The sequence below is a fragment of the Cinclus cinclus genome, chromosome 2, assembly GCF_963662255.1.
Source record: "Cinclus cinclus chromosome 2, bCinCin1.1, whole genome shotgun sequence".
Lineage (NCBI taxonomy): Eukaryota > Metazoa > Chordata > Aves > Passeriformes > Cinclidae > Cinclus > Cinclus cinclus.
In genome coordinates this window covers 21,173,768-21,190,746 of record NC_085047.1, presented here as the reverse complement: position 1 = coordinate 21,190,746, position 16,979 = coordinate 21,173,768, and the positions used below count along the sequence as shown (strand labels likewise).

General features: G+C 40.1%; 1 protein-coding gene across 26 annotated transcripts in view; it reads left to right on the top strand.

The window, feature by feature from the left end:
• ST3GAL6 (ST3 beta-galactoside alpha-2,3-sialyltransferase 6) overlaps positions 1-16,758 on the top strand; it is a 43,278-nt gene extending 26,520 nt beyond the window's left edge. For 21 of the 26 annotated variants that reach the window (XM_062515468.1, XM_062515467.1, XM_062515457.1 and 18 more), the window contains 5 exons: positions 5,015-5,110; positions 5,510-5,696; positions 6,762-6,899; positions 10,358-10,510; positions 12,218-16,758. In XM_062515468.1, coding sequence (XP_062371452.1) covers positions 5,015-5,110; positions 5,510-5,696; positions 6,762-6,899; positions 10,358-10,510; positions 12,218-12,298 — 655 coding nt within the window. In that variant the 3' untranslated portion in view covers positions 12,299-16,758. The remainder of the gene's footprint in view (positions 1-5,014; positions 5,111-5,509; positions 5,697-6,761; positions 6,900-10,357; positions 10,511-12,217) is intronic. The other 5 variants (XR_009934388.1, XR_009934387.1, XR_009934389.1 and 2 more) reach the window with 5 other exon arrangements.
• The last annotated feature ends 221 nt before the right edge of the window (positions 16,759-16,979 follow it).

Genomic DNA, 16,979 nt, shown 5'->3' with positions numbered 1-16,979 from the left:
GCCAGGAAGTTTGGTTTTGTTTTGAAGGGCCCTTGTGTTTGTGTGTCTTGGTTTTGCTTGGCTTTTTTGGGAAGTTTTTGCAGGTAGGGTTGGCAAATAGACTAAAGTCCTGTGTTCACAGAATGATGCAGATGACTCCTTAGGTTTGCAGTCCAGCAGATGGGCTGACAACCTGCCAGAGGTGATGTTAATATGCATACTTCTTAATAGAGTTGAATGCAAATAACAGGTTAGCTGTACTTGTTTTTGTTTTTTAATTAGAGATCATACAAGATTGCTGCTACTGAAGCCAGATATCAGGATCAGTTCAATTAGACTTGGGAATACATTCAGACTTAAGAATTTGTTTTAATACAGTTTTTTTTTTCTTTTTTTCCCTACTGTACTACTTTCTTTCTCTGATGCTCAAGTTTACTCTTAAGGAAGGAAAAAAGTAAAACTCTGTATTTTCTATCAGGATTTTGTTAATGGGGTAAATTTATACAGAATTGTCTGACAGGAGCTGTTCTTTTTTCTAGAGTTTGAAGGAGAATGCCAAATGTTGTGTTAGAAGTTCCCTGAAACCATAAGTTCAGGAACATAATTGTTTGTGCTGTAAAGCAGAGATGCTTGTACCTTTTAAATGGAAATGCCTGTCCTGTAGATGAAAAGTGAGGAAATTGGTATTCATCCCTTGAATGTAGAGTCTCTGAGATGTAGATATGGTTAGTATTCTGGGAAGTATGCTTCATTTTATTAAAAGTAGCATACTTAGTGGTACTGAAGCAAAATTAAGGGATATTACTGTTTAATAAGCAGTAATATAAACAAGTCAAGCATAGTATGACTTCACACAACATATTCTTTCTAGATCCATCAGGTTTTGTGTACAGCAGTCCTAGGGCATGATTCACTGTAGTCTGGAAGAGTTTCTGTACATGTACTTCACTGAGATATGGTGGCTTTTAAAAATGAAACTCTTTAGGAAGTAATCCTAACAATGCTCTCCAGTAATACAGAATTACTAAGCAGCTCTGTAATACTGTTGTCCAATTCAGCCTTCTTGGCAGAATATAAACCAAATTTTCCTATTAATGTTTCTTAAGGCAGACAAATATTAGGCTAGATAAGAACGAAGTCCATAGTGCTTATATAGCTGTATTTTGTGTACAACTTAGGTAAATCTGTACAGGGTGAGCTACAAAGGTTTTATTTTCCAAACAGTGTCAGTTTCCAAACTTAGGTTAAATTCTCGCTGTGTAAAGGTATAGCTCTCCCAAAGAGTCTGGAAATGAATAGTGTCACTGACTTCAGTTCAATTGTGACTTCAGTTTCTCGCAGAGTACTCCAAGGACTCTGAGCTCAGTAGTTCTTATGAATGCATTTACACAGTCCTGAGTCAACAAAACGTGACCTCTGCATCCTCCTTTTATCAAATAACCTCAAAGGAAATAATTTCCATTCCTCAAGTGACTATGGGATTGTGTGTTAAAGGAGCTGAGTCTGAGATCTTTTTTCTTTTTCCATTGAAACACTATTTTAGTGGAATGTGGAGGATGCAAACTTTTTGACCTTTAGAGGCTACAGTTCCATTTAGCAGTATTTTTCTTCTATAGATAAGAAAAATGTTTCTTTCAGCATTTCACCCTATAAGCAAAATACATAAGCCAAGGCCTGGCCTTGAGATTGAGGCTCTTGTACACCACCTGAATAGGGAAAAGGTTTGAGTGCAGACACTGGAGATCAGTTACCATGGTGTTTGCATTGGGATCCATTTATACTCTTAGTAGACCTTTGACACATGAAAGCAATCCTCTTTGTCACTCAGACCTTTCCTACAGCTGTTGTTACAGCCAAGGTCTTAATATTTTTTACTGTCATCAGTATTATGCTACTGATGGGAAGCTGAACGTCCAGACATTGCAATCTATTGTATTTTACTTGTAGCACACCTGATGTTGTTTACGGATATCTAAACTAATTTCTCTTATCAGTGTTTTAACTTGGAGGAAGGGTGAGTGTTTGGGGTTGTTTAATTTGAAAACATTATGAAAAGGAAATTTTAAGAAGTGAGATTGGTTAAGTGTCTGGGCGTAACAGTCTGCTGAAAATTGGTGTGCTGTCCTCTGATCTGCTGTGAGTACAGGTCAGTTTATTTAACTTAAGAGCCTTTAAATGCAGTTCAGCCTTGCTACATATTTTATCTCTGTCATATGTTAGTTTTCTATGATACTATGCTCTGTTTTTTTATATAAACAGTTTCCCTTCCTGCTTATTCTTGTTAGTGGACTAAGTACTACTGTGAACTTAAGACTTAGGATCATAACTGAAGACATTTGAATACTGGGAGGGAAGTGTCAGGTGAGGAAGCAGTTTAGAAATAGGACATTGCCAGACTTCCTATTTGACTTTGACAAGCCCGTCTTGACTCCCTGAGGCTGACAGAGATTAAAAGCTGGTTGATTTAATTTGTTTGACTGTACTTGTGTACACTTCTTCAGGCGTATTTGATCTGCTTGTTGACTTTACCCATTTCAAAAGTTCAAATACTAATGTTAGATTATTTATTGGGTATTTGGTGGCAGCTGATAACTTTGATTATACATCTTATGAAGGGCACTGTAATTCAGAAACTTAATCAAGCTTCAAATTTCACTGTTTTCTGTCTAAGTAGTACTAATCTACTCTTAGTCATAAACAAAATACAGTCTGCATTCATCAGTAAGAAAAAAGAGCTTGAATTTGAATTTTACAACTTCTGTAGCTGAGCAAACCTCAGTTGCTCAGCTCTGAAGTCATATTTTATTTTACCCTCCCTGCCCTGAGCATGTCCTGCTGCATCATGACTACAGAGAGGAGAAAGCAAAGACCTCTTACTTGTATACCAGAGTCGAAGGCATTATTTCAGTTGCTAGAGATTAGCTTACTGAACAAATGTCTTAAATCACTTCTTCAAAAAGTTGAAAAGTATGTAATAAGGAAAGGAGGGAGCAGAAAAAGCAGTGCCTCAGCAAAGTAAATGCTAGGACACATGATACAACCATATGCTAATCTTGTGCTTTTTGCCCCTCTACCTCACTCCACCTTCATCACTTACTGATGACATTTTTTTCATCCTTCCTTACTTTGATCTCTAAGGTATAGCTGTAAGCAGCAAGGTGTAATTCAGGAAAAGGGCAACTAACTTCTGCTTTCTTACTCCTGCTGTAAATTGTAAGAGGCATATGCTCATCAGCCTGCTTAAGATACTTTCAAAGTAGATAGAAAAATTAAATGGAAAATAAATGGGCAAAAGGAGTAGAGAGGGAATTGAGTGTAGTGTGGACAGGATGGTATAACAGGTTTTCACCCCTCTGATTTTCAAGATACCAGGTCACATGAGTTATGGTGTTAGCTAGAAGTCTTTTTATGAATGCTTGCCTTCTACTGAGCTGTTCAGGAAATAGTAGAGAAAGGTATACCAGCTTTTTTCATGTCACCCAGGCCTGAAAGCTGCATTTAGAGCACTGTTTTTTCTACATACATGTATACATGTGTGTATGTGTATGCATATACGTGTATATATTTAAAGGCAGCCATCTCTGCAGATGATGTTAATTCTGTAGGAAATTCAGGCAACTGCTTTGTACCTTGAGATGTTTCTCAGTCTTGGCTTGAACCAGCTGTTTTCATTAATGTTGAATAATAACTCTCAGCTGAAAAAAACAGGTTGGACTATTTGAGGAGAAAGAAGTTAATTAGTCTGCATGAAGTGCCATGCTTGGAATTCTCAAGTTAGTGTTTTTTGGGACATGGTTTTGGTGAACCTAGAATAAGAAGTCACATATAGAGCCTTTTTCTGACTTGAAGAAAGAATCAAGGGAGTAGGATGTTATTATGAGGTGACTCATCCTTGGTAAACTGTGAGCCTGATTGTGTCTGAGGAAAATACCAATGTTTTTATTTTCTCATTGTTCCTGCTGCAACCAAATTGAATGGCTTTTGCTCTAAACAAAGAGGCATTTTTACAATAACAAAAAATGATGGGCTTATTCTGAAAGGAGTTTACAGTCTTACATGTTAGATTTAAACCTTCCCTAAAAAGGCAAAATTTCTTGAGTAAAAAAACAGGAAGCTCCCCTCCCCACCTTTTTTTTTTAACAGCACTTTACTAGCAGTGAAATAAGACAGTAAAAAGCTACATATGCTCTGAGAAAACCTGTGATAACTTTGAAAATCTTACCCTTATAATTTACATAAGTTTAGCATTTCTATAATAAGATATTTGCATGTTTTTTGTCTCTGAATGTATTGTAAATTTGAAATTACTGTTTTGATTGGATGTAGCATAAGATCTTATTTTTGGCACATAGTATTTTATATGCCTAGTAATGCTGTCTTAATTTGAATCTGGTCATGCGAGAATGCAACTTTTAATCAAGGAACCCATCTTGTTATATCATGATGGCACACATGTCGCTTGTTTAAACGTGTTTAGACAGTACCTTTTAAGTAGAGGGAAAGAAATCCACACCAGATTAATTTGAAAAGCTGTCATGTGTCATCGGGATAAGATTTTTCACATGTACAGCTCATAGGCCTGTAAGGTGAATTGTGAGCATAAATTCTGCTGTTTTAGCTTGTGTTGGAGGTGTGAAGTAGTATAATATTGCAGAAGCACCTTAATACTGAATTAGCTTTTCAAGACTCAGACAAGTTAGAAGGATTGTGGAGGATAATTTATCAAATGGCACCCATATCAGCAAATGGTTAGATGTTCTTAAACAGCAGACCGCTAGAAAAAGGAGATGTGTAAAAGCAGTTTGACAAGAGAGAAGCCAATTACTGACTTAGTCCCTGAAATAATGCCTTTCTTATTTTATTTTTTAAGGCAACCATAGTACATTGTACAGGATTGAATCTGCTTTGTAGGGGCCAAGGGCTGTAAAAGATACAGGATCTCACTTAGAAAATAAGACAGTTCATATGTAGAAATACCATTAATAATACGAAGCCAGGGAAGTAATGAATATTAAAACTTCCCTTTGTTTCACAGCATTGCCTGTCGACGGTGTGTTGTGGTCGGTAATGGAGGAGTACTTCGAAATAAGACATTAGGGGAGAAAATTGACTCATATGATGTCATAATAAGGTAAATGGTATCTCCTTTTCATTTTGTGTACATGGAGCAATAGGTAATTCTCCAAGGCGAGGTACTCTCTCTGCCCTTCCCTAATGTCTGTGTTGGAACCAAATCTGAAGGCTTGCTTTCTGCTCGAGTGACACATGATAAGCAATTGTGTGACTGTATTCTAAACCACCTTGGCCAAGTTCCCACGTGTGCTTGATCCCTCTGAGTTTAGAGGGTGAGTGCACCTGATAATTGCTCCTCTTGCTGTGTAATGTGATACATAAATGCTGGGCTGCTAAACCTTCCTGTTACCCAGACAAAGTGTCTGTCCTGCTGACTAATAACATGTGTGGCTGCTACTGCAAGGTAGGAATGTGGGTGGGGCAGTCACTGATGTCTCTGTGCCTCTGTCCTTTGCAGAATGAATAATGGCCCTGTGATAGGGTACGAAGAGGATGTTGGGAGGAGGACGACTTTCCGCCTTTCTTACCCGGAATCTATCTTCTCAGATCCCATCCACTATGACCCTAATACCACTATTGTTCTCATCGTCTTCAAGCCACGGGACTTGAAGTGGCTTTGGGAGATACTTGGTGGTCAGAAAATAGTGGGTGCAATTACTCATGTGCTTTGGCTCACCTTGCCACATACCTCTTATGTGATTGTGCCTTTGCTTTTAACTGTAGTCCTTCCACCTGAGAGGAGCTCTGGATCTCCTCCTAGTCAGTTTATTTATTATCCCTCTTCCATAAATGCTTTGTTGTCTTCCTAACGCACATATTTGATCAGTTCCTCACCACAAAGCAGTTTACCTCTGGGAAACATGTTTTTATCCTCTCCCTAGTGTTTGATATTTTAACATGCAAGCTCCAGACATTTCCTGGAGTATTTTACTGTGTGCACTTGGAGGAATTGCAGAATAATGTTAAAAGTGACCTCTCTCAGGGGGTCTTATGTCCAAAATCATCACGAGTCTTCTTCATTAAGGGCCAGGTTCAAAGTCATACCAGGTTCTCAGGGCATGGACCGAGTAAATTTTGAGTACTTTTGTCTGAGATGTTTCCAATGATATTTCTCCGAACTCTGTTTTAGTGCTTCAGCACACTCACAGGGCAGGACAGAATTTCTCCTTGTGTGCCTCTGAGAAGAGTGTGATCTCATCTTTGTTAACCCCTTCCAGATAGGAAGATGGAGTGAACAAACCCAGCCTGCTCAGACCCTTTTTGTTTGCTGTGAGCTCTGGCCCCTTGGCTGTTGCAGTGACCTTCTGCCATTTGACACTCTTCTGCTTGGAGTGGACCCCAACATAGCATTTGTGGGCGTGCAGGAAGGGCACAGTGCTAAGTACTTGGGAATAATAGCAACTTCTGTCTGCCTGTTGTCTGTACTTCTACTTATGTGCCAGCACACAGTGAGCATTTATTGTCTCTGGGGCATATTGTTGGTACATGTTGTCCATCAGAGACCTTACTGCAAAGCTGTTTTCCAGCCAGCTGGCCACTGCTGTGGCAGTGGGTTATCCTGTTGCAGGAGCAGGTGTTTTTTGACTTGGGGAGATTCAGCACTCTAATTCTTTAACCTCATGCCCTTGAAGTTTGCGCTGGTTAGAGCTATAAAACTAAATTAAACTGTTTTTAGTTGTTAAAAATGTGTGTTCACTTTCCTGTCACAGAGTGCAAAGGGCTTTTGGAAGAAACCAGCTCTGAATATGATCTACAAATCAAGTCAAATCAGGATCCTTGATCCCAGCATCACCAGGAAAACTGCTTATGAGTGGCTTCATTTCCCAACAAGGTTTCCTAAGAAGGAGGTTTGCTTTTTTCTTTTGTCCCTTCTGGTTTTGTGCAACCAAATGTGTATTTAGAGGCAATTATATCTTTATTACAGTAGACTGTAATACAGAAAACCTTTTAGGTTGGAATTAAAGTAGTTCGCCATTTAGATGGTGCTTAAAAAAGATGGGAAAATGGAACCCAGAAAGACAGTGGCTAGCCTTGTATGTCAACAGTATGTTTTTATGGGTTCTGTAATTGGTATGAAATGAGGCTGCTTTCTGGACAGACAAAATTCTGTTAAGAAAACTGGGGAAGACAGGCAGGTAATGCTGCTTGACAGATCAAAGTGCTTCTAGAAATAGTAGTCCTGAACTACTGAATGTTGGGTGTTGTAAAAAAAACCAAAAAACCCAAGGCACACAGAACAACAAACAGACAAAAAACCCCAAACAATGAAACCTCCACCAAAACCCACAACACTGAGATTAACCCCACACCAAACACCTCTTCCCCACCCCCCCCCCCCCCCCCCCCCCCCTCCCAAACTGGTAATTCTAACTGCTGCAATTTCACACTCCTGGGGCTGGGGGTGGAGTAGGGAACATAGAGGGTATTCCAGCCCTGTGCTGATGATGAATGTTTGACACCATGGTCATGCTTACATATTTGATGCCTGGTATTGTAATGAGCTAACCAGCAATTTGGACATAAAAATAAATTTTAATTTTCAGTTCTTGACTGAAAAATGTTTTTATGAAAGGTGAAGCATCAAGCTGGGGACCTCCCTTGTGCAGTCAGGATCAACCATGTGCTGTTTTGCACAGAGACAGTTCTGTGGGGTCACATCCCCACTTCACCAACACCACCCAACTGACGTGTGTGGAAATGTGACAGGCTATAACTGTGGAGTATCTGCCACAATTTTTTTCTCTTGTTTACTCTTCCTAATATTTGAGGAGGTGGTGGGGGGGTAGGTTCTGTACCTCTTTCTGAAATTTCTTTCTGTTTTCTGAGCTGAATAGTAGTTTTCTTCTTCTTGTTAACTCTCAAACTGGAATAGGTATTTTGGCTATGTGCATGCTTGGGCCTCTGTTGCATTTCAGCTTGTCAGCCAATGGTGGCAAGAAAGCAGCATAGAAATTGGATGCCTGACTTATCTCCTAAATGACCACAGAACATGCATGGCCTCCATGGGTCCAGAAAGCCTTCCTGACTCTTCTGGGCCTCCCTGCTCAGTGGAAGTAGATGTTAAAATCAGTGCTGTTAGTGAGTCAGAGATCTGCATGGTGTCAGCTGGTACAGAGGCACAGGCCCCTTGGTTGCTCTTTGCTCCTCTCCTGCCTTTTAATGCCTGTGCACAGGGCTGGGTTAGTGTCGCCATGCCCTTGTGCTGTCTCCACATAGATCCTTATTATTGCATGCCAGGGGTTTTGCAGTCCCTCATCCCTGTGCAGCAGTCATCAATCTCAAGCATGCATCTTCCTCCCTTTTCTTCCCATCTTGGAGGTGGGCCATGGCTGGGAGCCTGCACATCTGCAGTGGTCCTGGCACAACTTGGTTAAACTGCAGGTCCCTCCAGGGGTCTCACACTGGGGCCCTGTGTACCATTGCTCATCCCTAGGGAGAGCTGGTGCTGGCTTTGCTGTCCTGTGCTTCAGCCCCCTCTGCCTGCGGGAGATGCCAGTGACCACTGTTGCTTTCCCTGCTCTCTCTGCCTTTTCCATTAAACCAGCCTCAAGTTCCCAGTAAGCACATTAGTGCATAGCCAGCAAGCATTTCTGATGATTGGTAGAGCCAGGAATAAAATCGAATGTGTTGCCCCAGGACCACTAAAACTCAAGAAATTGTAGTGGAGTCACTCCAGAGCTGTGCCTATTCCCATTATTATGCTGAAAATACTGAATTACAGGCCAAGGATATTTGGATATTGCATGATAGTACATTTTAAAAGTAGTTGTTTTTAAATTATATTCTTTGGAGGTGAATTTTATGATAGCTGAAGGTAAACAGAGCTAGTTACGACCTATGATATTCCTGATATTTCCAAATAGCAATAATCTTAACATGTAGCATTCCTGCCATAGTTTTAGAGTCCTGTTTAGTATGGATGTTGCAACAGAGTCACCACTAAGTTTATGATGTTGGGTCCCAGGGCAGAAAGTTATTTTGCTAACTGGCAGGAGCCCTGGACATAGTGCACATTTTTAAGCAGATACTATTTCTGGAATACTCAGAGAGTTGCATAAAGGTACCAGAAATTTTTATGCAAAAGGCGATAGTTCATTTCTGTGACTTCAGTTAAGCTTAAAAGAGCTGAGAATAGTAACTTCTTCCTGGGGATTTTTTGTTGTCATAGGATGTGTTATCAAAAGAAACATATTGATTGCATCTGCCTCTTCAGTGCACAGAGTTGTCTAGTACTGGTTTGTTTGTTCCTTTTTCAGCGACAAACTGGGCCTTGTGTCAGAGTTGGGAAAAAAAAAACATAATTTTGTACTCAGTTTGAGGTTTTACTGATGCTACTGAGAGCATATAATAGCCCATTTAGTCTCTGAGAAAAATCTTAGTTTAGCTAAGAAGGGTATTGGTTCCTGGAAGTTTTGTCCATTTTTGGAGACACTTTTTCACCTTAGCTTCATCTTGGTTGAATGAATGAGTTCATCTCTCTGTAAAAAGACTGCCTCATTTCTTTCCCCGGATCATATTAGCCTCTGCTACGACTAAAGAAGTCACATATCTGAACTTAAGATAGGGCGTATAGGTTGCATGGAGTTCTTTGCTTTTGTGAGAAATGCTGCCTTTTGGTTAGGTACTTTGCACAGTTTTGCACAATTAAGTCCTGTCCATGTTTGAGATGCTCGTCATTCTAATTTGCAATTACTTCTGAACTTACTGTTTGGAGAAATAATTTTAATTACAATTTTGTTTATTCTAATGGAGATAACAGAGGAGGGTCTAAAGCAAAATACTTTTGGAATTTCCCTGCTTTGAAGAAATGCAAATTCAGTAAAATTTGTGTAGCAGTAGCCTTCACGCTTTTTTAGTTTGTTGCTGTGAAAATTTGGGCATATAATGTTCTGTTCATCATTTAGAAACTTCTGAACACATCTCATAATTTAATCAAATTTGGGGTGGGGAGGTTGTAAATTGCTTCCCAGTGTAGTGAAGCCTGCTCAGTTTTATGAAAGTAGCTGACTAGAGCAAGGGGGAGACCTTTCTGATGCCTCTGTGGAGGGAAGGGCTACAGTGTGGACTCAGCCCTCACTAGAAACCAAGGAATCCCAGGGGGCACTGACATGACTGACACCTCAGTCATGGAAAACCTATGGGGGTATTACTTTACTCCTTTAGAGACAGGAGGGGATCAAGCTGTGAAACCGAACATCTGTAGAAGACCCAGGCTGCCTTATTTCCCTTGTCTCTGTTCTTAAGTTCACTATTCCCATCAGGCTGCCAGGTATTATGCATGTGTTCTCTTTGTGTTTTGTTGTAGAAACCCAAGCATCCAACAACGGGGCTAATTGCCATTACACTGGCATTTCACATATGCCATGAAGTCCACCTGGCAGGCTTCAAGTACGACTTCACCGACAAAAATAGTTCTTTGCACTACTATGGCAATGAAACCATGTCTCAGATGATGCAGGTAACTAACACTTGTTTGTGCTGAGAGAAATGGAGCTGGTAACTGGGGAAGGCAATTTAATATAGATAGAAGTGTGGACTGCAGGTCAGAAGGGCCTCCCACCTTCTCCTGGTTCAGCTGCTTGTGGGTTAACATTGCTTGAATATTTTCCTGTCTGCTGTTGTTTCTGAAAAACGTAGATACTGATCTTCGTGTTCTTATGCTGTACCATATTCTGCAACGTCTGCATGAGATGTGCATTTGTGTGTTGTGTTCTGCTTTGCTGATGTTTTCCTTAGGCTGCAGAGCTCTTGTCCTAAAGATGTCTTTGTTAGCACTGGCAGCATAAGAGCGCTGTTTTTTCTATTCGTGTTCTCTTGGCACCTACTTGCACTGTATGTCATAGCTGTCAAACTCCTTAAAAGACAGAAGAGCAAAGGGGAATGGAAGGATTTAAGACCTATGAACTTGTATTAGGTCTTTCATAGGAAAAGAACTGAATTTTGGAAACTGAATGTAGAAAAGCAGCTCTTGGAGGAGGGTAGGAAGAGAAGGAACTGCTTCCAGGAGGGGGAAGCCATAACTCAGGAGAGGCAGCAGCAGCAGGCTGGAAAACATCAGGAATGCCTTCTCCCTGCTGTTTTGCTAAGGCTGTGCCTCTCTTTTCTTTTATGTCTCTGTTCTTGTATTCAGTTGCCTTCATCTCTGTATTTCAAGCAACCCTGTCAGCCCTTCACTGTAGCGTGAAGTTTTCTTTCCCATTTACCCAGAGTGTATGGGTACCATTTTCCTCCTCTAACATTTTCTGAAGAGGAAGGGTAGAGACAATGCTCATAGGAGCCTTTCATGTTTCTCACAGAACTCCTAGATGCCTGCTATTCTGAGATAATTTTCCTCTGACACTCAGTTTGCCTTCGTTTGGAGGCTCTTCTCTCTGCAAGTGCTTTTTTGCACCATACTCTGTTTGAGTAAGGTTGATCATTAGTTGAATAGACATAGTATCCTAAAGTCTTGAAACTTTAAAAAACAAACTATTAAACAAAAGTGTTCGTTTTAGTTCTTCAGTGGCAATAAATTACCATATATATATATATATATATATATATATATACACGTGCTGTGTAAATGCACTATATCTGTATAATCTTTTATGTAGTATTCATATTATATTCATTTTAATTTACTGGATTCAGCATCTTAATTTACTTTCCTTGTGCTGCCCTCCACTAGCCTTAGTGGTCTCCTGTGTATCCAGGACCTGGATACAGCACAGAAGATGGGTTGGTTTGGGCTTGTTGAACCTAATTGGCAGGGTTTATCTGAACCACAAGTGCCTGATGTGCTTTTCAAGAACCTGTACTGAGCTTTGAGGATCACTTGTTTTCTGACTGCTTGTGCTGTAGATACGGTTACACAGCTGTTGTTCTGAATAAGCAGGGCAAGGAGTTGGGAGAGTTAATAATGAAAGGATTTCTTTGAGACCACATCTTACCCTTTCTTATCCCCAAAGGATCATCCTTTTTGGTTGTGTCCTTATGGAAATGTCTAATCTAGTTTTGTTTTCTTGGGAACTGTGCTTAGCCTTTGCTAAGAAGTCTTTTCCCCAGACCTTTTCTGTTCTTAGCATCTTTGAAGTATCACAGGTAATAGAAAGGAACAGCCAAGTGGTGCTGCTGGTGATAATTTGATTTTTGCAATTAATTTTATTATTCCCTTGCATCTCTTTAGAATGAGTACCACAACATCACTGCTGAACAGAAATTTTTGAAGAAGCTTATAGACAAGAACTTTGTGGTCAATTTGACGTGAAAGCTGAATGGAAAATACAAAGAACAGTCACTATTTTCAAGATTTGAAAAATTTTTATTTTTTGTATGACATTTTTATTTTTTAAGTGCAGCATAACTGTTTACTCTTTAAAGGAGCCCAGAAAACTCATCAAGGCAAAAGCTTCTAAGCTTCTAAGGATGATGGACTATTGCAAACAGAGTTAACTGAATTTCTGTGAAGCTATTTAATAGTGGGAAAACCATGAAACTTTCAACTGAAAGCATCAGGGATATATAAAAATGTGATGCACATCACTTACTTATCAGTGAGAACTCTTTCCAAATCATTAATGCTCTGGAATACTTTTGTTGCTGATGCTGTCCTCCAAAAGGGTTCCAACTGTCAAGATAACTGGGATGACCAGTGTTCAATCAGTAAGATGGATGTAAAGTTGACTGTCTGTCTTGTTGTATGAAAATGGTTTTTAAACTATGCATCTACATCATTACTGTGTGTTTTGGAGAAGGGGGAACATACACACTGTACATGTCTTGTTCTTCCATACTCCTGAGGAGAATAGCCTTCAGCCAAGAAGCCACAGCTTCTGCACTGACCATCTGCTCTGAACTTCTGTCTGCCATTGTCAAAGGTGAAGACCCTTTGTCCGATTTGTGGAGATGTTGGTGTTGACAATGCTTGAGTTGTACCCATTTTATGCAAAATCATACACTCTCTGCTGTGCATCCAGTAAATTTTACAGTTGCTGAGTTGACTTTTAAAGAGGGAATATGAAGACTGAAGGGCTGTCCAAACTACCTTCATGTCAGCCTCCAGACCACAGCAGAAACACAAGCTTGTACAAAGAAGTTCATGAGTTTAGAGTCAATGCTTGTTGGAGTCAGTTCTCCAGGACAGGCTCTCATGTATTTTTTTGTTTGTTCCTCAAAAACAAGTGGATTTTCACAAGCGAGGTCAGTCTCCTTCCTCAGATGCTGTAACTCATCAATACAAGCAAGGAATACTCCCATTTTTGGCAGTAGAGTGCAGTAGGGAATACCCAGGATGTACCTCAGCTGAATTATCATTTGGCATCTGTTTACCTCTTCTGTCTTGATATTTAAGTTTGAGGTGTGGCGAATAGTGCGAACTTGAGATTTTAATTGAAACATTTAATGGAATGTTTGTTTCCTGTATTGGTTTGTCTCTGACAAGCCTGTGAATAAATGAAATCTGTATGGGAAGGCACTTGACAACTGTCAAAGAACATCAATATGCTGTTCCAGTTCTCTCACAGGACATTTATATAAAGTTTTTATTTTATTTATGGCAGAATTTCTGGAAGATTTTGTGGTTATCTTTATCAATCACACCTGAAGAACACACAAATAAGTTCACTTAAAAAAAGTCCTTGAAGTTGGTAGGAATACCATTGTTGCTTTTAAATAAAATTATATAGAGAGTACATTTAGGAGTAATGCAAACAATTGCAATATGAACATAAACCATGGTATTTATTTTCAGAAGCTGAGGAAGAGTAAGAACATAAGAGTACTTATGTTCTTGTAAGTACTACTTGCAAGAGTACTGAACATAATTTATTTTGCTGCAGCTATATAGAGTAATAACCATTGAAGAAACGAAAGAGTAATCTTTCTTGTAGGGTGCAGTAGGTATTAAAAAAACCCCCAAAAAACTGGCAAAACTAAAAACATCTTCCATAGTTCTCATTTCCAGCTTTAGCTCCTTGGCTCTGCCATTTGGGAATCAGGGAGGGCAGTATGGTTTGGAGAGGTGCTACAGCCGAAGGGGGGGAAGCTTGTGCTTTCACCCAGTGATTGCTGAGCTTTGGTCTGTTTCAAGCAAGCTGGACATACCTAAAATAACTCGAGACGTCAGAAAAATCTGTGGTATGGGGTGGGGAAGGATGCAGGTGTGTCCGAGCAAGGGACAGGGTATGCCATGGTGTCTTGTCTGCCGTGTGTCCCTTGGGTACAGCTGCACTCCAGCTGTGTGCAGGGTGGCAGGTGGGAGTGTGGAGGAGATGGGAGTGTGTGGCAGGTCCTGGGGCACTGGAACCGGTGACTCTGGTGGTGGAAATGGAAGAAAGCACAATTTCTTCATGAGCTGGCAGAAGTACTCTTAATTTTTTGTATTTCCTTTATTTTTTCCTCAGACTCTGAAGAGATCTTTGCTTGAAAATCTGAATACAAACAGGTGGGGTTTCACTTAAGGAAATAGTGACAGTGTTGTATTTATTTCTCCTGGTTATTTCAGTTAATGAAAGGGTTTGTGTGTGATTCTGCAGCCCCAGACTTAACAGTGATTTGAACTCCTGACAGTAGTAATTCTTCCTGCAAAAGCTGCTGTGGCAAGGCTTTTTGCAGACATAACAGTGTTCTCCAAGCTCTTGTTGCAGAGGAGCCCCTGTTAGATCTTTGTGTTGAGAGCCAAGGCCAGTAGAAGTGGAGGGCAGCCCTTCACCATCAAAATCCTCAGTTGCTTCCAGAGCTGAGGCCCCCAGCTCTCCCAGTGGCTGCTGCCATGGTCCAGCTGCATCCATGTAACATCTTGCAGGATGCCTGACCAGGAGGTTTTTTTGGTTTTTTTTTTTAACCAGGAGAGCTGTTGAATTTGTTCCAGACACTGTGAGGAGAGTTCTTGTGATGGTGCAGGCTGTATCCCTCTGCTTCTTCAGTTCCAGGAAGTGGGTACGGAGGTCTGCTTTTGAAGATGTGCTTATTTTCTCTGCTCTGTTTTATCTCAGAGATACTCTTCCCACTAATCTAAACAATTTCCTTCTCCATTTTTTCTAGTAGATTTTTTGCTTTTTGTGGGAAAGATAGGATTTGTATTCTAGCTGTAGTAGAACAAACAAAATAATTGAAAATAAAAAAGCAGCTTCATGGCAAGCAAATGGTGTCTCCCAATCTCTTTGTACTTAAAAACCCTTTAGTCTTTTTTACTTTTGCCACATCATCTTTTTGATCTCCCTAAAATATTTTTAAATAATGTTTGATGTTCTCAAATTAATATGTTCTCTACAAGTGTTTATATCAGCTGTTTCTTTTTATATCCTAATAAGCCTTCCTATTGTATGACTGACTTATTTTTCAGTTAAACAGTATTTCCAGTTTCTCCCCTTTCTGTGCTCCTGCCAGGGGTGTTGAGTCCACCACAGTTATTGTCCCAGGGTACTGGGTAACATTTTGAATGAAACCTGTTTCAGGATCAAGCCAACAGCTGATGTTGTTGATAAACCATGGGGTATTTTTGGTTTTTTTTTTTTTTTTTTTAAAGCCCAGCTTGCAGGCCAGTAGCTTTTGTCCTCAGTAATAAGCAGTGAGCCAAGTAATGAATTTTCTCCCCACAGGATGTTTTGTAGGATCCTGTGTAGAGCAGCCCTGTTCCACTACCTGCTTCACACACATCATTCCTGCTACTCTGCCTCGAGGACAGGTCTTGCTTTGGCATTAGCTTCATTCAGGCAGGAATGCGTATGTGTAGTGTATTTCTCGGCAGTGCTCACAGATTAGTTTCTCTTCTGTCTGGGCACATTTACACAGGTGTTTTACAGTACCAAAGACTTGACTTAGGGCTTTTAGAAAAATGCAATAATGCTAACACCAAATATTTAGATAGTTTCTGAGCATGAGCTACTATTAAGACATTTTTTTCCTTTTTGCCATTCCTGAGAATGAAGTCTCTGCACTGAAATGTCCCTTTAAAAGCTGTGTATTTTTTTATCATATCAGGAGTGAAGCTGCTGGTTTTATTTCTGTGTCTGATAACGGTGTAACTGTGTAGGTCCCTAGTGTCTCCGTTATTTTTCTATCTGAAGTCAGATATTCTCCTCCCTTCTTACTCTGTTCCTGTCCTCTGACAGCCTGCTGAATTTGTAGACAGCATCATCTTACAGCAAAGGTGCTTCTGCATTTTATCTGCCACCCCTCTCAAAATGCCGCACTGTCAGAAAGACACAGCTCAAAGATACCAAACTGTGCACAGAACAGGCAGGATGACACATGTCAGCTGAAAGCTCTGTTTGGCTCAGACTTTCAGGAAGTTTCTTCGCTGGGAAGCTGTTTTTTCCTCTGCTGTATATAATAAAGTCACAGACTATTGCACTAAACATGAATCTGAGAGTGCCTAAAAGATGTTATTAAATGACATTTCCAGTGACTAGATAGATGATAATAATACATAGTCACAACTCTGGCGTTTAATCTCATTTCTAATGACATGCTTTCCTTTTTAGCAGTGCTCTGGGGGAGAGTGTAAACACCTTCACTTTTAAGTGGACTCTGATTTTTAAGAACATACGAAGCTCAACGTACATTTTTGGTGTTGGGAAAGACCCAGTTGCCATTTGTCTTAAGTTTTATATGCCTTTAAAGTACCACTTGTATTTTGAAGAGTTCTTAGAGTTGTTTCAAGTGAAATTTTGAATGCTCTGTATGGAATGAGAATATTTTCCTGCAAATAAACTGTTAAAGACAGTGCTCTCAGACTTACTTTTGCAAGGCTGTGTGTGAGCGTGGATACGTGGGTATGCCCAGGGCCATTATTATTGATGTGTAAAGTAAATGGAGTTGTCAGATGTGGTATCAAATTTTGGAACAAACTTTAGTGCTTTGTAGCGCAAACAGCTGAAAGTTTTTTCAACCTGGGTGGGCTGAGTTGTACTGTGGCTGGAGATCTGACTCCAGGCTGAGTACAAACA